This window comes from Chiloscyllium plagiosum, unplaced genomic scaffold (assembly GCF_037043375.1).
Source record: "Chiloscyllium plagiosum isolate Xiang-an unplaced genomic scaffold, Cpla_swu_hap1 HiC_scaffold_17, whole genome shotgun sequence".
Lineage (NCBI taxonomy): Eukaryota > Metazoa > Chordata > Chondrichthyes > Orectolobiformes > Hemiscylliidae > Chiloscyllium > Chiloscyllium plagiosum.
In genome coordinates this window covers 74,643,202-74,655,484 of record NW_028270155.1, presented here as the reverse complement: position 1 = coordinate 74,655,484, position 12,283 = coordinate 74,643,202, and the positions used below count along the sequence as shown (strand labels likewise).

The window sequence follows — 12,283 nt, the reverse complement described above, 5'->3', positions numbered from 1 at the left end:
GAGAAGACTCAATTAGCATGAGCTTCTTTTCAATTTTTTTTCACTGGATGTGGGCATTGCTGGAAAAGTCATCTACTGCCCGGGGAAAGTTAGTAGTGAGTTGCCTTTTTGGACGACAGCAGTTCTTGTGGTGTAGATGAACAAACAGTGCTGTCGGAAGGGAGTTCCAGCTTAATAACCCAGTAAAGGAAGGACAACAAACGACCAAGTTAAGGCGGCTGACTTTGTCCTGGTTGGGGTCAAACTCCTTGAGTGTTCTTGGAGCGGTCCTTATCCAAGGAAGTGGGATTTATTCCATGCTGTGGTTCTGTTCGCCGAGCTGAAGGTTTTTGTTGCAAACGTTTCGTCCCCTGTCTAGGTGACATCCTCAGTTCTTGGGAGCCTCCTGTGAAGCGCTTCTGTGGTGTTTCCTCCGGCATTTATAGTGGCCTGTCAACCGGAAGCGGCAGGGACAGGCCACTATAAATGCCGGAGGAAACACCACAGAAGCGCTTCACAGGAGGCTCCCAAGAACTGAGGATGTCACCTAGACAGGGGACGAAACGTTTGCAACAAAAACTTCCAGCTCGGCGAACAGAACCACAGCAACGAGCACCCGAGCTACAAATCTTCTCACAAAATTTATTCCATCACACACATGACTTATGCACTGTCGATGGTGGACAGGCTTTTGGGAGTTAGGAGATCAGTTACTCGCTGCAGTATTCCTAGCCTCTGACCTTCTCTTGGAATCACTTTACTTAAATGACTTGTGCAGTTCAGTTTCTAATCAATGCTAAACCCTCAGAACGCAGATAGTGGGGTATTCAGTGATGGTAATGCCCTTGAATGACAATGGACAATGTTAGATTCTTGCTTGTTTGAGATGACCATTGCCTGGCATTTGTGTACCACAACTCTTAAATATCCCTCCATTCTTCTTCCTCCTGCAGTGTCAAAAGAGATTTCTTTGAATTATTAAAAGCAACTCTTCATTAACTATTGTTGGTCCTGCTTCTAATCTAGTCCTTCATATTGGATTTGGTTTCCTTTTGGTCAGTTTGGTGCTGTTTGCTTTGGTCTCTGTGCCACAATAAAACCCCATTTGGAAGAGAAAGAAAGAAAGAAAGGATTTAACAAGTGGCTGATAATAAGGCAACAAGGTAGACAACAAACACTCAGGGTGAGGCAGCAGCCTCATCAGTATGCAGAGTTGGACAGGAAAGATTCAAACATCTTCAAAGCTTGTGCTGGTGCCCACTGTGGTACCATGTGTCCAGCCCCCTGAGAAAACAAGAGAAACAAAGGATTAGGATCAATAGTCATCATCATCACCACCTTGGTAACTCCAACTCCATTCTCCAATTCCATCTTAATCCCGCTGCTCTCTCTGAAGTACAAGCAGCCCATAATGACAGCATCCAGGACATCTTGGTCACTGGGCACTGGAGCAGTGACGTCATAACAGTCCATGATTCTTTACCTGAACATTGTGACATCACAATGCTTTCTTTTATATTTATTTATGTTGCCATGCCGACCAGCTACCCAATATTCAGACACAAATCTGACCATAGCTGTCACTGCCTTATCTGGATGTCCAATCAGTTTGCATCTTTCCATTTGGAGAGAGATGAATCGCTGCCTCCTGACTCTTTTTGTTGAGAATTCTGGGTCAAGGAAGTCATACAGAACATCGGCGCCCAAGCTGGCAACAATGTCTCGGAAAACTGAGAGCCAGAGAACCCCTAGGGATTTCAGGAGTACAAAACTACCAGAGGTGAAGATCCCTGTAGATCAAGAAGAAATGTTCACTTGCAACATCTCAGGTCAACCCAGGGTGCAACAAAGATACTGTAGGAACTAAAAAAAAAAATTGTAGTACCACAGGGATCAGAGTAAAAATTGCAGATGTCAAACACTGACACCAATGTTGTGCTGAATGGTTCTATAGTGCCTCGTCAACACAGTAAAAAAGCCAGAAAACTTGGAATGAGAGAACTGGGTGTAGAGGAAGAAGGAGCTGTTGCTTTTTGTCTCAGATACTTGTATTGGGAAGACAGTGAAACTGTACTAATGAACAGAGTTATGGTAAATTATGCTGTCTGGAGTCTCTCTGGCTTGGAGTTATCAAGTTCATGTGTGAGCTGCCGATACTTTGACACATCAGGAGGGGGAGTTTGTTTGGGAAGTGCAGTGTGACAAACGTACAGTCCAGAGAAAACCTGGGAGATGGAGAATAAGGAATCACAGAAACTGATCCTGTCAAACAGCCACAATGAGGAGGAACTAGTGTAATGTGACAGTTGTCAAGATTCAATATTTAGAAGGACAGATAGTCTTTCTGTGCAGAAGTGAGTCCTACATTTATGTCACCTTCTTATTGTCAGGATGAAGGATATTTCCAACCAGGAGGATGTGTAGGATCCAGTTTGGGACCAAGAAGCAAATTAGAAGTTAAAATGCAGGACAGGACCTCAAGGGTTATAATCACTATTATTACCTAATGCACCTCAAATTAATCATTAACAGATAATAAATAAATAACAGAGTGATTTCAGAAAGAATCCCTATTCATAGGTCAAGAAGGAATTGTGCTGATGGGATGGGCACTGCCTGAACTGGGCTGAGAGCAAAGTGCTAGTGGAATGGGTAAATTGATCTGTCAGAAGGACTTTAAATGGGGAGCCAGGGAGAGCCAAGGTGGTTAGTATCTGTAATGGTTCAAAAACAACCAGAAGGCAAATGAGGCAGAGAAAGCACCAGAAACTGTTTTTGGCATCAGAGGTCAAAGGTGAAATAGAAAGATGTTAAATGATTAAAGAGGAGAGAGAAATAAGAAACATTCCAGTCAAACATTAGGATAGAAGTGCATTTTAGGGAGGATGATCCTAATATATTTTCATTACAGAAATATGTAGAGTATAAAAGGAACAAATTAAATGAATTATAGTCACAAATTCAACTTGGAGGGTTGACATGGCAACCATTACCGAGATGTGGCTGCAAGACAGTTAGTAATAGGATATAAATAGATCAGGTTATAATGTCCGCAGGAAAGATGTGGAAAACGGTAGAGGGACAAGCACTCTGCGATGTGATGACATGGTAAGAGGTTTTAATGAAAGGGTAAGCTGCAAATGGAGACTTTCTGGGTAGAATGAACAAATAGGCCAGGATGTAAGACTCAGTAGGAGCTCCCTTGTAATAGCTGGACATTGCTACATGCTTATCAAATCTCAGCAGTTGTGCAAAGGCAGAGTGGTTGAAAATGAGGAATGTTTGCCTGCGTACAGATTGCAATATGATGACTAACACATTAGGAATAATTTTGTGAATCCCAACTGTGTTTAGATTAAATATTCACCAGTAGTGTTATAGTATCAACAAGATGATGGTACATTAGATTGTGTGTTGAGTAATGAGCCAGATTTCGTTAACAGTCTGAGTGAGAAAAATTGATCAAAGAATGATCGTAGTGATTTCTAAAAATAAACTCCATTTTGGCGATATGAAGTTTCACAGGCTGAGCCAATGTGTTTTGACACGCAGTCTTCAAGAAGGTTGGGGGTGAGCTGCCTTCTTAACCATTACATTTCAAGTGTTGTGGGTTGACCCACAGTGCCCTTAGGGAGGAATTTCCAGGATTTTGACTCAATGACAGTGAAGGAGCAGCGATATATTTCTAAGTCAGGATGATGAGACGCTTGGAGGGGAACCTGCAGGTGATGGGATTCCCATGTCTCTGCTGCCCTTATCCTTCTACATTCAGAATGGTTGTGGCTTTGGAAGGTGCTGTCTGAGGAGCTGTGGTGAACTGCTGCGTCTTGGAGATAGTACACACTGCTGCTGCTGAGTGTCGATGGTGGAGGATGTGGATATTTGTGGATATGATGTCAAGCTCGAGTGATTAGATTAGATTAGATTAGATTAGATTAGATTAGATTACTTACAGTGTGGAAACAGGCCCTTCGGCCCAACAAGTCCACACCGCCTCGCCGAAGCGCAACCCACCCATGTTCCGACATCTACCCCTCACCTAACACTACGGGCAATTTAGCATGGCCAATTCACCTGACCTGCACATCTTTGGACTGTGGGAAGAAACCGGAGCACCCGGGGGAAACCCACGCAGACACGGGGAGAATGTGCAAACTCCACACAGTCAGTCGCCTAAGGCGGGAATTGAACCCGAGTCTCTGGCGCTGTGAGGCAGCAGAGCTAACCACTGTGCCACCGTGCCACCCAGTGTTGTTGGAGCTGTACATATCCAGGCAGGTGGGGAGTATTCCATCACACTCCTGGCTTGTAGATGGTACACAGGCTTTAAGAAGTCAGGAAGTGTGTTTGATCTACTAGTATACACAATATTAATATGGCTATTCCAGTTCAATTTCTGGTCGATGATAACTCCCAGGATGCTGGCAGTTAGGGTTTCGGTGATGGTAATCCTATTGAAGTGTCAAGGATGATGTTTAGCATCTCCTGTTCAATATGGTCATTGACTGACATTTGAGAGGCATGAACCTTAATTACCACTTGACAGGCTAAGCCTGGAGATTGTCCAGGTCTTGCTATATTTGGACACGGACTGCTTCAGTATCAGAGGAGTTGCAAATGGAGCGGAACCATTGCTTCTCCAGGTTCGTTGATAATTGCACATCAGCAGTGACACCCTGGAGCAGAGATGACCCACCTCCAACAAAAAAAAAAATTATCTTCCCTTGGAACGTATCTTCCCCAGTAGACTACAACCAGATGGAGAGGCCCCTTGTCGCACTCCGACCAATTCCCATTAGCTCTTGATTTGTTGGGGGTCCCTATGCCACTCTCAGTCAAATGCAGCCTTAATTTCATGGGCAGCCACTCTCACCCCAGTTCAGCTCTTTTCTCCATGTTTGCTGTCATGAGGTCAGAAGCTGAGTGAGTCGCATTTTTGGAATGCAAACTTAACGTCATTTAGCAAGTTGCAGTTAAGCAAATGCTGCTTGATGGCACTGTTGAGGAGTGGACTAATGAGTGACAATTGGCAAGGTTGGGTTGGTTATGCTTTTTCTGTATAGGACATAGCTGAGCAATCTTCCTCAATATTGGGTAGAGTTAGTGTTGTAGCTGCATTGGAAGAGCTGTGCTAGGAACATGGGTCTTCAGTACTATTGCTGGGATATTGTCAGGACCCCATATCCTTTGAATTATCCAGTATCTCTAACAGTTTCTTCATATGAGATGTAGTGAATTGGCTTCAGCGATGTTGGGGACTTCTGGAGAAGGCCAAGATGGATCACCTACTTGGTACTTCTGGCTGAAGAATGTTGTCAATGCTTCAGCCTTACCTTTTGCATTGACTTGCAGGGATCTTCCATCCTTGAGGATGGGGATATTTGTGGAGCCTCCTCCAGTGAGTTGTTGAATTGCCTCCCAATATTAGTGACCAAATGTGGTAGGAGTGCAAAGTTTACACCTGATCCATGTCTGTGGAATTGGTTAATCATTTTGCAGATCTGCTGTTTGGCATGAAAGTAATCCTCTGTTATAGATTCATCAAGGTGATATCCAGTTTTCAGATATGCCTGGGGCACTCTTCATTGAGACAGGGTTGATGATCTGTGTGATGGTAATGGTAGAGTGGAGGCTATGCCAAGCTCGAGGTTACAGAATGTGTTCTGAGCTTATGGACAGCCAATCTTTAGTTGCAAGCCTCTGTTCAAAATCTTTCCCATTTAGCACAGTGGTAGTGTCACACAACACAGTGGAGGGTATTCTCAACAGGAAGACAGGGACTTCATAAGAACTGTATCTGCGGCAGGCAAGGATGTGGTCAAGTCTGTTTTCCCTTGGTTGGTTCCCTCACCACTTGGCGCAAAAGCAGTCCAACATCTGTGTCCATTAGGACTCAACCAGCTTGGTCAGTAGCGGTGCTGGATTGTGACGTCACCCACCCAGAGTAGTTCTGTGCCCTTACCACTCTTAGTGCTTCCTCCAAGGACAGTGTGTCATAGAATCCTTACAGTGTGCAAACAGCCCATTTGGCCCAATAAGTCCACACCAACCCTCTGAAGAGTAATCCGCCCAGACCCATTCCTCCACCCTATCACTTTACATTTGTAGGGGTATGGGTGGGTTGCGCTTCGGCGGGTCGGTGTGGACTTGTTGGGCCGAAGGGCCTGTTTCCACACTGTAAGTAATCTAATCTAATCTAATCTAATTTACCCCTGACTAATGCATCTAGCCTACACATCCCTAAACACTAGGGGCAATTTAGCATTGCCACTTCCCTGACCTGCACATCTTTTGGACTGTGGGAGGAAACCGGAGCACCCGGAGGAAACCCACACAGACACGGGGAGAATGTACAAATGTCTGGGATATTGTTTGTACAATATGATTCTTTGGTTTGAGTTTAACATTCCAGAAATCACCATTTTTGAATGTGTGCTTTAATTTGGACCCTAACTCTTCAAACTCTCTCAGCAGAGCATCATTCCTATTCTATGTATCCTTATTTACTAACTGCTTAATGAAATAAGTAAAGAAATAAAATAACTAATTAATGCCTAATGAGGATGGCACGGTGGCTCAGTGGTTAGCACTGCTGCATCACAGCACTAGGGACCCGGGTTTGATTTCAGCCTTGGGTGACTGTCTGTGTGGAGTTTGCACATTCTCCCCGTGTCTACATGGGTTTCCTCCAGGTAATCCAGTTCCCTCCCACAGTCCAAAGATGTGCAGGTTAAGCGAATTGGCCAAGCTAAATTGCCCGTAGTGTTCAGGGATACGTAGGTTAGGTGCATTAGTCAGGGGTAAATGTAAAGTAGTAGGGGAATGGGTCTGGATGGGTTACCCTTTGGAGGGTCGGTGTGGACTTGTTGGGCCGAAGGATTCTAAACTTTGGAAATTAAAGAGGGAAGTAAAAGAATAAAAAAGCAGCCCCCCCCCCCTCCACCTTTGCCTCAGATTCCCATTGGCACCAAATTCCCAATTTTAGAATTCACTTAAGTAAAGCACATTGTTCACCAACCATACCATGTTGGTTAAGTTACAAGGAGAGATTAACTTAACTAGTGCTGTATTCCACAGAATTCAGGAGGTGGGGGGAGGGGGGGGCGGGGGGGAGGATGATGACAATTAATATATTCAAGATATTAAGCTTGAATAGAAAAAAAACAATTTTTTTTGCAGAATCTAGGACTAGGAGACAAGTGGTAAAAGATAAGTCAGATCTTTCAGGAGTGAAATTAGGAAATTTGGTCTCCATGCAACATAGTACAAGTTTAGAAGTTCTGCAAAGGGCAATTGACGTTCAATCATTTGCCAACTTTAAATTCTTGGACCATGCAAAAGGTAGAAAAATGTGCTACAAGTATTCCTTTCTCAGTTAAGCCCAATAATCACACTTGCTTTGTTATGTGATATAGTGATCAGACTACCTCATGTTACACTCTTATCCTGAGTATCACTGTCATTACTACACAAAAGATCCTGCCAATTCTAAATGAACATTGATACAAATATGGTTGAGTTACCTTGACAGTCAGGAAAGTAAGGTTCCCGTACTGTTCGTAAAACCCTGCGATCTGTTTATTGTAAATCCACGGTTGATAGTCTTGAGTTTTCTGTGGGAAAACAGTCACGTAATTAAATCAGACATTTGGGAATGACACATCTACAGCTCAGTTCTTACTGGAGTTCAAAGGCAGAGCTCCTGCCCTGACTGCAAAGGCTCAATGCTTTTTTTCCCATATTAGTGACTTGCAAGAACCTTGCTGACATACATACTATCACCCCACTGTGCCAGAATCTGCCCAGCAGGGAGAAATAAAAAAATTGACTCCTGCGTACCTTCTGATTCAATGACTGAACAAACCAGTTATCGCCCAGGAAGTTGCAAGCCATGTCCGTGTCCCCATTGTAGACCAGCACACGGAGACCCTTACTGAGCAGCTTCACGTAGAAGTCACGCATTGTGGCATAGACACGCTCATACTTTTCACCAACCACATCACTGCCAGGGAAAAGATAGTTTAGCTCTGGTTAGAGTACATAAATCAAAATGAAAGCCATATTCAATTTAGAATAGGGAAGGATGATCTATAAAAAAAGGTGGTTAATTTATTGTTTGAAAAGGTACTTGATGGGAGAGATTTTTGTTAGGAAAGGGGATTAAATCAAGGTAGCCAATGAAAGTGTTCTCTTACCTGCAGATATCCCATGTTGGGACAAATTGTGGAATATGAAGGGCTTTTCTCACATCTGCACGATTTAGCCATGCATTCTGAGCTGTACCGTTAATACACGGAGGAACCAAGTTACTGGAATCATTGGAGTCCTGGTAAGGAAGCTTTAGTGACTTACAACGGAAAAATATACCACAAGAAGCTATTCATGCAAAACAACTAAACCTAGATTAGCACAGAAAGATCAGCAAGATTGTTACAAAAATGTACTGAAGAACCTAGTATGAATTTTACTCAGGAACTATCAAAATGGACCATTGAGATCTGTCAAATTGAAGAGAATGGGAAGGGGTTGTGTCCATTGGGATTCTGTAGAAATGGAGCTAATGGTAAGAACCATAGAATCACAGTGCAGAAGAGGCCTTTCGACCCATTGTAATTACATTGACAAAATCTGCACCAAAATCTACACGAGTCCCACTTCCCAGCACTTGGTCCATAAGCCTTGAACGTTCTGACATTTCAAGTGCTCATCCAAATAATTTTTTTTAAAAAAGATTGTCAGATTTTCTGCCTAACCACCTTCCCAGGCAGTGTATTTCAGACCCATAGCACCCTCTGGGTGAAACTGCTTTTCCTCAAATCCTCTCTATAACTCCTGCCTTTCACTTTAAAATTATGCTCCCCCCCCCCCCTCCTTGTACTGACCCTTCAACTAAAGGGAACAGTGGCTTTTTATCCATCCTGTCCATGCCCCTCATAATCGTATCCACCTCTATCAGGTTCCCCCACAACCTGGTTTAGTCCAACAAAGAAAACAACACAAGCCTCTTTATAGGTGTCCTGCTCCAACCCAGGCAGCACCCTGGTGAGTCTCCTCTGCACCCTCTCCAGTACAATCAGATCATTCCTAGCATGTGGTGACCAGAACTGTACACAGTACTCCGGCTATGGCCTAACCAAAGTCCTGCTTAGCTCAACCATCAGAGTCATACAGTGAAGAAACAGACCTTTCGCTCCAACCAGTCCATGCTGATCAGAATCCCAAACTAAACTAGTCCCACCTGCCTGCTCCTGGCCCATATCCCTCCAGAACCTTTTCTATTCATATACCTATCCAAATTGATTTTAAACATTGTAATTTTACCCACATCCACCACTTTCCCGGGGAGTTCATTCCACACATGAAACACCTTCTGTGTAAAAGCATTTGCCTGTTATGTCTATTTTAAATCTCTCTCCTCTCACCTTAAAAATGTGCCCCTAGCCTTGAAATCTTCCTGCTCTTAGAATCTTTGCAATGTCTGGTAAAGGCAAGCATCCTGTATGCCCTCTTAAGTACCCTTTTAACCTGCTCTGCCACTTCCAAGAATCTGTGAAAAAGAAACCCAAGATGCTTCCATTTCTTAGTGCTTCCTAGTGTTCTAACATTCATTTTGTGAATTTTTCCAAAGTGCATCACCTCACACTTTTCAGAGTTAAATTCCATCTTCCACTGACCTGCCAATCTGATGAATCCATTTATAACTTCCTGTAACTCAAGACCTTCTTCCTCACAGACAACCACAGACTTACCTATCAAAGCCCACCTCCACATTTTCTTCTACAGGGGGTCATACTTACAAAAACAATATTATTCTAAAAACCCGACATACAAACATTTCTTGTATTTACAAACAGCTTCTTTATATTGTCCTGTATAGCGTTCCACTTGCATACAAATCAACTTGCGAACAGACTCCAGAATGGAACCTGTGCACAACCCAGGCACTGCCTTTATATTGTTGTTTCTAGAACAGCACTGATTCCTCTAGTACACCACTGGACACTGGCCTCCAGTCACACAACAGGCCTCTACACCTACCATCTGTCTTCCGTCACCAAGCCAATTTTAGATCCAACTTGCCAAGTTATCCCAAATCCCAACTGCTTTTACTTTCTTTAATCAGTCCCACATAGGGGACCTTGTCAAAGGCTTTGCTGAAATCCACATAAATTACATTACCCTCTTCTACACACCTGATCACCACCTCAAAAAATCCCAAATTTGTGAGGAATGACCTCCCTCTGACAAACATATGCTGACTATCCTTGATCAAACCATGCCTTCCCAAATGGAGGTTAATTCCTTCTTCTAGAATTTTCTCAAATAGTTTCCCTACCACTGAGGAACTTGTGGGTGTGTAATTCCCTGGTCTATATCTACCACCCTTCTTGAAAAGTGGAACCATATTAGTTATCCTTCAGTCCTGTGGTCGACAGGAATCAGGGATTTGAGTCAGAGCCCCTATAATTTCCTCCCTTGTCTCCCACAGCAGCAGGATAAAATCATCTGGATGTGGGGACTTGTCCACTTTTAGCCTGCCAAAATCTCCATTACCTCCTCTTTCCTCATGTCAAAGTACTCAAGGACCTCGGGCCCTCATCCTGAATTCTGTACAAACATCCTCCTTCTCCAAAGTAAACAGACTTGTTTAATACCCTACCAACGTCTTCTGGCTTCACACACAGATGGTCTGCATGGACTCTACTCTTTCCCTGGTTATGGTCTTAAGGTATGGCTCAATAGGACTCAATATAATGTGAGTAAATGGAAAGGGGATTAGTACATCGGGAATTTACACAGAATAAAAAGACAGTTTTTACCTCCATTACTTCAAACTGGTAAAATTGGAAGAGGCTCTGAAGGTCTTTGAGGAAGCGCATGTTATTTTTCTGTACTCCACCAGCACAGTCCATGTACAGTGAATACATGTTGAGCCCACTGTTGTAGATTATCATAAAGACTTCCTCCAACTGTAAAGAAAATAATTTGTTTATTGTCTGTTTTACCAGGCAATCCTGTATCCATTATCATGCGATCTTTAAACCATACCTGTGTCACTCATCAATTGGGAACGTACATGTACATAACTGAATGGTCACATACACACAAATCTATGAAGACAGAAGGTCAAGTTGACAAGCCTAATAAAAACATAACAGAATTCTCGGTTTATACATTTAGAGGTAGGAAGTGCAAAAGCAAGAAGTTTGTGCTGAGTGTGGCATTTTCAGAGCTCGCTCAGGTGGATGGAACCTATGGTATTATTTGAAATAGAGTACAGCAGGTTTCCCTCAGTGACCTTGCCAATAATTATCCTTAAATCAGCATCATTAAAACCAGGTCACCTGGCCAACGTTACACTGCTGTCTGGGGGATCTTGAGTAGAAATACACTGCCATGTTTCCTATAGAACAGTGACTCCACTATAAAAGGATTTCACTAGCTGTTACAACCTTAAGTACTGTTGTTATGAAAGGCACTATATAAATGTAACTGTTTCTTAATATGAAATTCACTGGTTAGGCATTAACAGATGTAGTGTATCAATTGAACAGAAAGGTTTACCAGCATAGAATCATAGTCATAGACTTCAGTCCAACTTGTCCATGCCGACTAGATATCCTCAACTAATCTAGTCCCATTTGCCAGCACTTCGCCCATTTCTGTCTAAAACCACCCTATTCATATACCCATCCAGATGCCTTTTAAACATTGTAATTGTACCAGCCTCATGGCAGACAAAAATGAGGGACTTTAGTTATTGGAGAATTTGGTAAACTGGGATGGTTTCATTTTTGCAGAGGTGGTCAGGAGAAGACTTAATAGTGGTGTTCAAAATACTCAAATGTTCCGTTGGAGTAGACACAAACAACCTGTTCTATTGGCAGGGCACTTAGATTAGAACACCTAAATTGATAGTGATGAGGGGTGCAGGGCAAGAGAACTAGAAGTAGATGAGAAACTCAAAATATTTCTGATGTAACAAGATTATTTAAAATGCCCTGCAGATTCAACACTAACTTCCAAAAGGGGATTTGAAAAACACTTGGCAAGGAAAAATCTGAAAGTGTCTGGGGAAATGGCAAGGCATGGACCCAATCAGGTCGCTCTTCCAAATAGCCAACACAGATTCAATGGGCTGAGTGGCTTCCTTTGGAGCTCTGGGATTTTATACAAAGGAGTGCTGCAGAACCCAAATAGGCTGTCGTCTGGAATGTACAAGCAATTACCTCTCAACATATCCTTGGGTAGCTTCCCCTTCCATATGGCTTTCTTTTAATATCCCAGCCCTTTTCCCTTTAGT

At 43.0% G+C, this 12,283-nt stretch overlaps 1 protein-coding gene across 1 annotated transcript in view; it reads right to left on the bottom strand.

Moving 5' to 3' along the window:
- Positions 1 to 500: 500 nt before the first annotated feature.
- The window catches only part of LOC122558591 (lysosomal protective protein), a 49,855-nt gene continuing 38,072 nt past the window's right edge, over positions 501 to 12,283 (bottom strand). Inside the window, exons 7-11 of the mRNA XM_043707364.2 lie at positions 10,800 to 10,949; positions 8,175 to 8,305; positions 7,819 to 7,981; positions 7,503 to 7,592; positions 501 to 1,263 (exon numbers count right to left, since the gene is read on the bottom strand). Coding sequence (XP_043563299.2) covers positions 1,180 to 1,263; positions 7,503 to 7,592; positions 7,819 to 7,981; positions 8,175 to 8,305; positions 10,800 to 10,949 — 618 coding nt within the window. The 3' untranslated portion in view covers positions 501 to 1,179. The remainder of the gene's footprint in view (positions 1,264 to 7,502; positions 7,593 to 7,818; positions 7,982 to 8,174; positions 8,306 to 10,799; positions 10,950 to 12,283) is intronic.